Genomic DNA, 13,081 nt, shown 5'->3' on the forward strand with positions numbered 1-13,081 from the left:
TAATGTTGGAACAGTAGTAATTGTTTATTGGTGAAAAAGTGTAATAATGGAAGAAGCATAGAGAAGATAAAAGTTGTTATTTATAATGTACTACCCGTTTATGATTTCAATGGAGAGGTGTCGCAGAAGAAAAGTTATGATAGTAAATTTGGTGGAAGTCGATGTGTTTCAAAAAATTATAAGTTAGTGTAATTAATGAGTTGAACGAGTGAGTAGTATATGAAATGTTAGGTAATGAGATGTAGTATAAGAACAGAAGAAACATATTTATAAAATCCCTCAACGTAATAAATGATGGGGGTAAAAGTGTAAAACGGACCATTTATTAATTTTTTTGAAGCATAAGGAGATACAATCTTGCAATAAGTTATGTTCTTAAAAGATGCTACCCAACACAAGTTATTAAAATTAAAAAAATTAAAAATAAAAAAAAATAAAGTTGACAAAATCTTAACACTTTCAAAGTTACTTAAAAAATAGAAGCAGTGGAAAAAAGAAGTGTTCCTCTTGTAAAATGTATGTTTAAGGGTAACTAAAATGATCCCACGTAAAAAAGTATGAAAATATTTTTTTACATGGTTTAACCCCATACTTTCAGCCCCAGAAAGTGTATGAAAGGTGGACGATAGCGGAAAAATATTTCAATAAAAAAAGTTCGCCTTTCAGTGAAGAACGTTTTCCATCGAGTGAAAGTGGTGAACCGCTGTTATTAAGGAACTAAGTTTCTACCCTTAACTTGTAGAATTAATTAGAGTTATAAGGAGTGGTTTTAAAAAAAGAGACCCCTCTGCCACTGTTAATACTGACAACTGGGTCTACAAGTTGGCACTGTTGCAGTAGCTGAATTCACACAACTACCCCGTTCGGACTTAACTCCCCTGATCCCCCCACCCACCTCTGCCCCACCCCACATTAACCCATTTCCCTATGATGTTTTTCAGCGGATTTTCTTCTCACCCCATTTTCAACCCCATTTTGCATCCCTCGCATACCTATACACAGCGTCTCCTAGGAACGATAAAATCGTAAAATATCAGGTATCATCATATTTCATCATTTACAGTTACCTCCGCACATGTTGCTGTATTACCACTTCTGCGCACCCACACAGAGCCGCTCATACTTCGGGCGCTTCGTTTCCACCTCATGCCCTAGGACGTCTTCTTCGAGACGCAACCTGTCTTCTTCTTCCACTAGTTGCGTCTCTTTCTCCGATAGCTGCAGGATTTCTTTTTGAAGACGAGTAACCTCGTTCGTGCTGCACTTTCGCACTTGGGCAAGCTCTGTGCTTACGTTACAGCGAGCATCGCGCTTCCTCTCCCAAGCTGACGTCAGTGCCTCCATCTTTTCTCGCACATGATGAGCACTTACCATGACACCTTCTAAACGCTCCATCTCCTGCGAAAGCGTCATGGGGGTGTCGGACAGAGGTGATACAGGTAATATACACCACAGAGGCATCGTCACATCTGTGGAACATGTACCTTTTCCCATCAACTGTTCCCCTTGTGGCAATGTTGGAGCCGTCATCGTCGGTGGAGGCAGCGTTTCTGCTGGGGTCACCGTGCTTATGGTGGGCCTCGTCCCCGGACCGCTCCACGTCGGAGACGTCGTCGCCACACTATTCCGCCGGATCCCCAGCTTCTTTTTTCCCGCTGCCACAGTGGTTGTGGTTGAGGCAACCGATAACGCCGCCATAGTGGTAACGACTCCAACTATTTCAAACTCCAAAACGAAATATAATTGTTTTAAAATATTACACAATTAATACAAAATAATTTTACTAAATATTTCATTCTACTTACAGCACCCGCCCTAAACTTCCCGAAACGGCACTGTCGGCTTCCTTAAATCTTTCCCAACCATTCTTTTTAACTTCCCATTAGGAAGTTATTGTAATTGGGTCGAAAAGTGAAATCGGAATTTTCATTATATTTCCACGTTTTAACATATTAGTAGCATGCTAGCCAATTTTTTTGATGATGTGTGTATGTACGTACGTACGTACGTACGTACGTACGTATGTACGTACGTTCGTACGTACGTACGTACGTACGTACGTACGTACGTACGTACGTACGTACGTTCGTACTTANAATTGACTTCTTTTATACATTAGTTAAGGTGTTTGTACATGTAATAGTGTCATTTACCTAAAGTAATTTTAATTTTGAGAATTCAATTATCTTAAAAATATGAACTTCAATATTTCCATTAATTTACTGGAGTGAATTCAATAATTTTTGGGAAGCAAAAATGTTTCCTTGTATTGCCTGTTGGATATTGTAGCGAGCACGAGTGCGTTTGTGTGCGATCGGGCACACGTATGCCTGAATGGCTTATCGATTCGCCGACTAGCCACGGGCGCCTTTCTTCATGTGCGCCGTATTCGTAAATGTGTGTATCGTACCTGCGTCCTGAGAAAGCAATTAAACAGTTTAAAGAAAAAGTAAACTATCCGGGTGTTTCCAGAAGGTTCCCGAAAGTAAACAAAATAGTATTTAAAAAAGAGACGATTGCCGAAAAGAGTAGAAATAAATTGACCGTTGCAGAAGTGAATCGGGAAATAAATTGAAAGTGATAGTGGTGAAATAAATAGCGCAGTGAATAGTGATATATCAACATTAGTGTAAATAAATAGTTTTTGTCGTTATCAGTCTTAGAAGTAATTTTGTTAAACCCACGAACATTGCAATATTAATTTCGTCTTTTAGGACTTTTAAGTAGTTTTATTAATTTTTTGTCTATTTCATCATAATCATTTTGGTCTAAATTTCCTGTAATTAACTTTATAGCAAATACAGTGAAGTTAAATTACGCACGTTTGTGTATTTTAGATTTAAATTTTAAAAGCTTATTCTTTATTAACTTCAAGTTATCTCGTAGTTTGTTGATACATTATCAGTGTTCATCATGATTTCTAAAATCACTAAAATATTTATGTAAAAATAAAACCTCTAATAATGAATAAACATTTTTGCTACACCTTAATCTTCTAAAAAGTATCCTACGTTGGGCACGTCTTCAATGAAAAGAGTCTGGTTGAGGGTCGTCAACGTTAGTCTGCAACGAAAAAATCCTTTCTAAGGTTTCGGAAATAAGTTTCGATTGTTGCATTGTTGTATCGTTGAACCCTGTTAATTTATTTTTTCCACTTTCATCCTTTTTGAAACGCGGATTAATTTTGTTACATTTCGATTTTTCATTACGAACATAAACAATAGGTTCGTCGATAGAAATAGCTTCAAGATTTTCGTTACATCTTTCTAAAAGTGTTTTTGTCTTGTCTTTTTGTTTATAATACAATTTGGTAAAATGCCATCTTTTCTTTTCTGATTGTATTGTTTGTATATAGGTACGAGGTCTGTTCAGAAAGTATCGCGAATTTTGCGTTTTTCCAAAAATAATTTTTATTTATTCATAAATATCTATTTTGCCCCCTTCAAAGTAATCCCCACCAGATATTATACACTTGTGCCAACGTTTTCTCCAATCCTCGAAGCACTTCAAAAAATTATTTTTTGTGATCTTGTTTATTTCATGGGCCTCTTCAGTTTCGGAACAAGAAAGGTTCACAGGGGAGCAGATTTGGAGAAAACGGTGGCTGCGGCATTATTGGTGTGTTGTTTTTGGTCAAAAATTCGCGCACAAGCAATGATGTGTGAGCAGGAGCGATATCATGATGTAAGGCCAATTTCTGTCCGGGGTTTCTGGCGGATTGCTACTCACAAATTGCGCATAACTTGCAAGTAATATTCCTTATTGACAGTTCTACCCTGTGGCAAGAACTCATGATGAACCACGCCCCTGCAATCGAAGAAAACTGTAAGCAAAACCTTCACATTCGACCTAAGTTAGCGCGCTTTTTACGGTCTTGGCATGTGCGGCAGCTTCCATTGGGATGATGAGTTTTGTTTTCCACGTCATAACCATAAACCTATTATTCGTCACTAGTTATGACCCTTTGAGTCACCGCGGGCAGAGTTCAACAGCTCCTTAGCAATGCAAAATCATTGGTAAAAATCGAATGGCAGGAGACAACCGATATGTTTAGATCCTCAGCAACTTCTCTAACGGTCATTCGAAGATTGGCCAATACTATTTTCTTCACTTCATCAATGTTCGTCTCTTGTTGACGTGCACGGGCGTCCGACACGCTCCTTGTCGTTCACATCTTCTCGGCCCTTTGAGAATATTTTGTACCAACGGTAAACGTTGCTTAGGTTCAAGATATCTTCACCATATGCCACAGTCAACATTTGGAATGCCTACGCGCACTTAATTTTGTTTTTCACACAAAATTTGATACATATTCTTTTATTCATTTTTTGGAATAGGCAAAAATCGAAGACGAGCCAAAACACGTGTAAGCAAAGCAGATGTCAAAAATTAATTGAACATTCAAGATGGCCGAACTTGTCGGTATAAGTGAGAGGCATGAGTATTACCCGCGGTAATTTAAAATTAGCGATACTTTTGGAACAGACCTCGTATGTCACGCTAAGTCCATTTTGTATATATTTAGTTCTTCGTATGAACATTACAGTAAATTAAAGGGTGAAAATCTAGTTGTGGTGTGTATAAATTGATTACAAATTAATATTGTTGTCGTCATAAAGTCATTGATACAGTCTTTGAGGTTTTTTAATTTGACTATGCGTATTTTTTATAGAAGGGTTAAATGAATGCAGATTTGTTAAGATTTCTTGGATTATTTCAGGTGCTGAAGATATATCAAATGGAAGCCTCTTGAAGGACTATCTTCTTCATGCAGTAGCAACTGTTAATATCTTTTGCGTCCTTTCTGATAGCTTAATTTGTCAAAATCCTTTAGTGTAATCTAATAATGCGAAGAATTTGGAGCCAGTTCGTTAATTTGTCCGAGTCAATTTGGCGAATGATGAGGATAACGTGGATAGAAAAGGTTAGAAATGAAGGGGTATTAGAAAGAATAGGGAACAGAAGACTCTATGGAAGTCAATAAGAAATAGGCGAAATAGGTTGGTAGGTCACCTTCTCAGGCATGAAGGTCTAGTGAGAGACATATTAGAGCTAGAAACAGGAGTTAGTAGGGGTAGAGGTAGACGTAGGTTAGATTACTGCTCGTAAATAGTTAAGGATGTGGGTTATTCTAGTTTTAGGGAAATGCGAAGATTAGCTCAGGATAAGAAAGAGTGGAGGTACGTGTCCAACCATAATGGTTCACCAAATTAAAAATGATTGACGAATGACATATACAGAGTCTACATTAACGTTTTGTATATCTCAGTATTGATACAATATCTACTTTCAATGGGAGCTATAACAAATCGAGATTTCACCCTTCATCCGTACAAATATCTTTGCGAATTCCGCGATAGTGACAGAAAAGAGTCATGTGCCGGTACGCGAAAGACAATCAGTGGGTATTGAAATGCAGAGTGATCGTTTCTCCATAGTGCAATTTCAGCAAGAAAGTTCGTTAAAATTATGGCATGAGCTTCTCGGCCATGTAAACAAAAACATGACAATTAAATCAACTGAAAACTACATGATGAAAAACATGAAAATTGACGATAAACATGTTAGTTCGGAAAACAAGCTAGAATAGCCAGGCCTAAAAATTCACACTGATGTATGTGGACCAATTAATGTTGTATCGCCTAGTGGTTCCAGATACTTTGTCTTATTATAGGATGACTGTAACGGTTACAGAACGGTTTACTTCTTGAGACAAAACAGATTCAAGGAATTTAGGGCTTTGGTTGAAAATCAAACCGGCAACAAAATCAAAGCGTTGAGAGGTAACCAAGGGAAGAGTGAATACATATACAAAAAGTTCTAAGAGTTCATACAGAAGGAGGCTATATACTATGAACTTTTTTCGGGATATACACCTCAACAAAACGGACGGTCAGAGAGAGAGATACGAACAATTGTCGAAAGTGTTCGAACAATATTAATCAATAAAAATGTATGACAAGAACTATGGCCGTGAGTTATAAACACTGCTACTTACTTGCTAAATGGAGCGACTTCGACACAGGTGATGCCTCGACTCCGTTTAAAAAATGGTTCGGGTATAAACCTGGAACGAAGCACTTAAGAATTCTTGGTTGCGTCACGTATATGTCAATTCCGCATTCATTTTTAAAATCGAAAAGGTTATTATTTGTTATAATTATATTATATATTAAGGTTATTCCACTAATTACCGACTTTGTGATCCAGAAAAGAGAAAAATTGAAGTCAGTTGCGATGTGCGAAAGAGACTTTTTCACTCAGTTTCGACCTGACTACATATGAAACGCCTCCACAGCAAGTAATGCCAGAACATACTCTAGATGATCAACCAAAGGAAGGAAGTTCTACAGGCAGTGAAGAAGATAATGATAATACATCGGACGACGATTATGTTACGACTACATTTTGTAGCCCAACTTTTGTACCCGATTGTTACAAACAAGCAATTAAAAGTGCAGATTCCAAACAATGAAAGAAGGCGATGAAAGACTAAATGAACGCAATATGAACTAATGATTGATGGACTTGGTGAAACTACCGGAGGGTTCGCGTGTGATTGACAGATGGGTGTTTCGTATTAAAGGTGACAATAAAAACGTTCGCTATGAAGCACGCCTTGTTGTACGCAGTTTCACACAACAAAGATTGACCATCAAGAATCATTCGCGCCGGTAGTTCGTTATGATTCAATGTCTATTAAGCAATTATTAAAGCATATCCATCGAAATACTGAAACAACTAAGCCTCCTATGGTGGTGAATCAAGGAAGAAGTGGTGATAGATCAAGGTGGTATGATGTTGTAAGCAACAAAAGGCGAGTGGTGAAATGTTTTAAGTGCGAGAGTCATTATGTAAGGGAATGCCCTTTGAAAAATTCAAACAGAAATCAGCAAAACGAAGTATCCAGTAGCAATTCAGAGCAGAGGGGACACGTTTTAAAAATTACTGAGGAAGCTGCAGGCAAGCATTCCAAATCTTTTAAAGACGCATATGTTACTAAAAAATTGATAAGATGTTACATCGATCTTGGTAGTAGTTGTGTGACAATACGTAAAATCACGGCCGATTGATTGGGATTTTTGTTCTACGAATGTGAGCCACAACCACTGATTGGCTACGGAGAGGGGATTATAAAACCTTTGGGTTTGTTCACTGCTCTCTTGAACATAGACGGAATTTCAGCAAAAGTTAAAATTCATGTTGTACCCGATGAATCCCAGGAAGTCGAATTGCTTGTAGGGCATCCGGTCACAGAACAAAGGCATGTCGTAATAATTAGTAAAACCGATGAACTTATAATTCAAAGTTCGGGTGAAACAATTCCAGAAGACTGCAACAAAACAACTTTAAGGGCGTTAGAAACATTTACTATTTCAAGCAATTTCGTAGGTCGAACAAGAGTGCAGGCAGAAATCTCAAAACACGATTGGTGGTGGAATATGGAAGATGGACATGCAATACCAAGATGCATTGTGTCTACTGACCATGAAGAAAAGTCAACACTGGAGGTCATGAACTTAGCAGAGACTGAAATGATAATAACGGAAGGAAGTGTCAACACGCGGTTAATTATGTGAAGAAGCGAACATCAAAACCTTGCCTCCCGAACGCTAAATAAATACCCATGAAATGACGAAGGACGAAATTAAAACCGAATTAACGGGTGATGACGCCGAGTTCGAGTTAGAACATACCAATGAATATAAAGATGTGGTGGCGAGAAATATGCGACAATTAGGAGTTACCGATAAAGTGAAAATGAAAATCGAGCTTGTGAATGATACACTTGTGTATTATAAACCCTATCGATTATTTATCAGTGTTTGAAGGCGAAAAAGGCCGATGTGATTGAAGACTCAAATTCTCCTTTTGCAGGCCCCTGCATTTTGGTACGAAAAAAGACGGGAGACTACCGATTATGTATGGACTACAGAGCTCTTAATCGCATCACGAAGAAGGATCATTACCTCTCCCCGGAATTGATGATCAACTATACATACTTCACAACAAACGGTATTTTATAACTTTAGACTTAAAAAGCGGTTNCGAATCTGAAAACACAAGCCATTGATCATATTCCCCTGAGAATAGTTGGATATTGATAATTGACATGTAAGCGTGTAAATTGCAAATTTTTACATTTTGAGTAGATGCGTCGCTCAAGTTTATGTCGGAACTTGAAGATGATGCTTTAAATTCATGACTAATTATTAAGTTTTTCTGCCCTATTCAATAATTCATAATAATCCATTCAAATTCAAAATCATAGCGATTATTGACATCCATTTGCGCACTATCTAAGATTTCTGTTTGTGACTGAATCATCAAATTTTTGAAAATTAAGGATATAATTTTTCATTTTTGTTTAAAATATAATGTATCTATTTTGTCGTCACTGACGCTAACTAATTGTTTTCAGAAGCCAGTTAAGCTAGCCTTTACTTGTCCATGTTTAACAATAAGTTGTTTTCCATCTTCTCTCAGCTATTTTAAACACTCAAAAGGAACAAGGAAATGATAACTAAGAATAAAGGTTAAAATGATTGAAGACGCATTTGATGGGGTAGTTGTTGACGATAATAGGAGGTGATTTTCTATGGGAGAAGATAACTGACTCTCACTTAACCTTGTTAATGGAGAGTTTCCATCATCGCTACCAATTTAGGGGCACGGGCAGAAACTTGTTAATTTTTGCGGAGCACTGGGGAGTTTGTTTGAGGGCGATGTCATCTGCGTAAAGAGCTGTGAGGATCGAGAAGTAGGACGACTTGTCTGCTTAGAAAAGGTTGAACAGAAGTGGCAACAGCTTAAAGCTGGGTGACATCAACCGTGACAGGTTTGCTTTGGGAAAAAGCAGAGCCAACGCCAACACGGAGAGGAAGGATAGGATAATGCCGCTTATAAAATGTAGGGTCTTTAGGGCGATATTGTTTGGAGATAAGGTCTTCGTGCCAAACTCGATCGAAGGCTTACAGGATGTCAAGTAGAAGCATGGAAGTGTGACGGCGCTTGTGTAGGTTGTCAGAGATGTGTTATGGATTTCCAGTCACTTAGCAAACTCTTCAGCTTTTTCCTTTAGTATAGGTCCACTAACACTAATGTTTTTATTTATACACTGTCTAAACCATGTAAACAAGCTTTTCTCTAAATTAGGAAATTCAGCAATTCTTCGTCTTTTACATAGAAAACTTTCCTCCGATTCAAACCACTTTTCACTGCTTACTGAGGTGCGATACCTCAATTATTCGTATACGTTATAGAGGCTTTGGACTCCGAGGGGAGGGTAACACAAAATTTTATGAATTTATTATTTATTACGTTATCAAGGTTTATGTTGTCAGGTTCTACTGTACTTGATAATTAATTGGCTCGAGTAGTCGTATATTTTCAAATTTTGAGTTTTCTCATGCCAACATTATCAGATAGTGCTGTTGGATATGGACTTACATCATATTGTAAATATGATAGAAGTGTTTACTGATGATAATGGAAGAACTCTGTCAGAGCGTTTTAATGTAATTTTGTTGAATGCTACTCCTACAATTTCTTTAATTGACTGCAGACCAATTTCTTTGGCATTATAACAGTTGATTTTATTATTACCAACAATTCCTGTTGATACAGAAACTACTTGATTGCAAGTTGAAAAAGCATTATGCAAAGCAAATCACTCTATAAATTTTTTAATGTCAGTTTTATCTCTTTCAATGCATGAATCTCTTGAGTCTACATGTTGATACGCGGTATCAAATAAAAGGTCGCAAAATTTTTAGTTTCTTCACAAATTGCATTTGCTGCATACATGCCATATATCCACTTAAATAAGATACTTTCATGAGTACTCCTTCCTCGAGAAATTCCTCCTTCAGTTTTCATAGACTTCATCTAACAGTTAAATTTTTGTATGCGTCTTACTGCAAATGTTTTTGTAATGTTTATATAGTCTTGGTTATCCATTTTATCTTTCAAAGCTATCATATCTTGCAAGTATAAATGTGCAGATTTAGCATACCGGAAATTACCGGATGCATGAAAATATGGAAGCATTCGCTAAACACTTGTAAGATGATCATTCCATAACTCTACTTTCTCAGCACGAATGAAATCATTAGCTATGATAAATGATAAATAGGTGTATTAGTCCATTCAAAACATTTACAAATTCTTCATTATTTTCATCCAATGGACGGTCTGCGTCACCCTTTCCACTGACTAACAAAAAATTGGAGGAACATTTATCACGATACTTCGAGAGATACTAAGTCATATTCAAAATTTACACGCTCCTTTACAATTCTTTCAATGTAAGAGTACTCACTTGTATAATAACGCGTCTGTATTTTTTATCCTTTCATCTCAGTTCATTCACTCGCTTCTTCTCCATAAAACAAACATAATTTTTTGAAATCAAAAGAGCTGAATCTTTTCTTACGCGGAGATTTGGATGTATTCGGTTCTTCTTGGCGTCGTTTAAAAGCTGCAATACTCAAATTGTTCGTATAATTTTTACGACAATTACTATGAACAGTATTTAAATATTCAGTATTACTATCACCTCTAGCGATACTAGCATTTGTAATGTTTGTAGACCACGCCTAACTTCTACTACATCAATAAATACATCCGATAACAATTCATTGCATATAAAACATGTTTCACTCATTATGAAAACTGTTCAAGAGCATGAAACTACTACAATAACGTCTTTAACACTTAACAAACATTTTTCAACTGAGCTAAACAGTCCGACAGGCAGTAACAGGTATAAAGGGACGGGACTCGGAACAATAAAATACGGAATATCTGCTAGTGGAGGTCGTTTTTGTAATATATAGTAGATTATATAGAAGCTCCAAAACCTCTGTTGACCTCCGAGCAATAGATCGCGAGATATTTGCGAAAAACTGATTTTCGTGACCTTTTGATCTTTATAACTTTTTTGGCTGGCACTGTATTAGTGTCGATTTTTTACATTTTAATTACAACGCCGTAATAAAAGTATACACAAAAATTCAGCTCATTAGGAATTTTTCCGCAGATTGGGGTTTAAAATGCCTAAAATAACTGGACTAAATACACGATCTTTTACAGTAAGACAGGGACAAGGAAAGAGGTCCAAAAGTTTACATTTTACAGATAAAGCAAAGTCTCTAAAACTATATAACCCTGGTATATACGTCCCTTGTATTAGGCCTATGACCTCCAATAAGTTATATAATAAGAAAAATATTGCCCCTGTGCAAATACCTTTATTACAGTTTAGGACCTATTCTATTTCGTAGTATTTTGTATGTTATTTTCCAAATTTAATTTCTTTATTGGTTCCCTACTTTAATCTAAAAACATCCCTGACTTCCAGAACTTCCTCCTTAACAGTCCTAATAATTTCATTTCCAATAACACAGTTTTAGCGTTTATTTATTTTGTATATTATTTGTTCAGTGTTTTTCAAGTTTTTCAAAAATACCTTCTCTAATTAAAGTTATAATTATAATTTTTGACGTGACAACGTCTTATAATTCGATGGAGCCGGCTGCACGTACGAAAAAACATGACTCATACGGCGTTACCTCGCTCTGAGGCGTTCCATTTAAAGCTTGAAGTGCAAGCGAGAACGCGGAACGAGCGACAAAGAGGCACAATCGGCTACCGCGTTCGGCAGCGTTCGACATCTGTCTCTCTCGTACTTGAGTGAGCNTAATAATAAAAAAAACTTGAGGCAAGGGCACTGTCGGCCTGTAACAAAGACACGTTCGGTTGCAATAAAACTAATAGAAATAGATTTCGGAAAGAGTATAAATAAAAGAAAAGTTTTGAAGTAAAAAGTATAAAAGAGATTTATAAGGGGTGTTGTCATTTTGGGATAGGCTGCCGGTTGAAGGTAAATTACATGCAGAAATGCCGAAGCCAGAGAAGTTTTATAGAAGGTTATTGTTAATTGAAGAAAATGTAGGCGGTGATTGTTAAAATTGCAAGGAAGGAATATTTTTTAAAGGAGGTTGTAAAAGTGAGATTTTTAAAGAGTAATAGAAGAGAACGATTGACGGCATTTCCTAGAAGTAGAAAGAAAAGATATGTTTATAATATTAGATAGGTCTATAACACCTTATTGACAAACAACGATAGGAAAACAGCTACGCACAGTTTCAATCGAGGGATGGACAAGGCCTTTAAAGGCGCTACGCGTGATTTGGAACATATGAGAGAAGAAAAGTAATTGTTGCTTGAATCTGTTACCCTTATGTATACCTATTGTTATATTGTAAATTTAAAGTTATTTTCCAAATTACAATATAATGTCACGCCCAAATTGGAAACGGTGTCTTGACCATTTATGTTATGTCGGTTATTGGTTAATTATTTATTTTAATTACCCGATTATAATGTAATTTAATTATTTTAGCGTGACTGGGGGTCAGGTACTAAAATTATACGAGGGCAAGTTTTAAAAACAATAACAACTTTATTAGATATAAANAAAAATTAAAAAAGGAAAAATTCCTTAAGAGTAATTAGCAAATTGAAAATAGTTGTTACAAAAAACATTGCTTGCCCAGCGCCTCCACCATACATGTCACGCCCAATTTGATAACGGTGTCTTGGCCATCTATGTGATGTCGGTAATTGGTTAATTATTTATTTTAATTACCTGATTATAATGTAATTTAATTATTTTAGCGTGACTGGGGGTCAGGTACTAAAATTATACGAGGGCAAGTTTTAAAAACAATAACAACTTTATTAGATATAAAATGAAAAAGAGAATCGAATTGAATATTTACAAGAAGGATCTTCCCCTCAATGTAGATCAATACACAAAAAAGATAAGTCTGGTTTACTTACATTGACAGAAGCGTTCCAACCATCATTGCCCAGGGGGTAGTGTCATCAACACACAGAATTTGCCACCTAGTACTCTTTTTAAGGGTAGACTTTATCCCTTCGAGTTCCGGAATCGACTGATCGCGATCAGATCAGCGATCCCCGTTCACGCGCCAAACTTTTTAATGAACTAGTGATTATTTAACCACAGTTCAACATGGGTCATTCACTGGTTCCAAAAGTTTCTTTGGTCTTT

The 13,081-nt window shown here is 36.6% G+C and overlaps 1 protein-coding gene across 1 annotated transcript; it reads right to left on the bottom strand.

Moving 5' to 3' along the window:
* Window positions 1–924: 924 nt before the first annotated feature.
* On the bottom strand, window positions 925–1,880 carry LOC112904796. Its single transcript, XM_025975773.1, has 2 exons — window positions 1,806–1,880; window positions 925–1,725 (listed from the first exon to the last, which is right to left on the bottom strand). The coding sequence occupies exon 2, from the start codon at window positions 1,696–1,698 to the stop codon at window positions 1,087–1,089; it is 612 nt and encodes a 203-aa protein (XP_025831558.1). The 5' UTR covers window positions 1,699–1,725; window positions 1,806–1,880; the 3' UTR covers window positions 925–1,086.
* Between the last annotated feature and the right edge of the window lie 11,201 nt (window positions 1,881–13,081).

The sequence above is a fragment of the Agrilus planipennis genome, unplaced genomic scaffold (genome assembly GCF_000699045.2).
Source record: "Agrilus planipennis isolate EAB-ADULT unplaced genomic scaffold, Apla_2.0 scaffold153, whole genome shotgun sequence".
In the NCBI taxonomy this organism is placed as follows: domain Eukaryota; kingdom Metazoa; phylum Arthropoda; class Insecta; order Coleoptera; family Buprestidae; genus Agrilus; species Agrilus planipennis.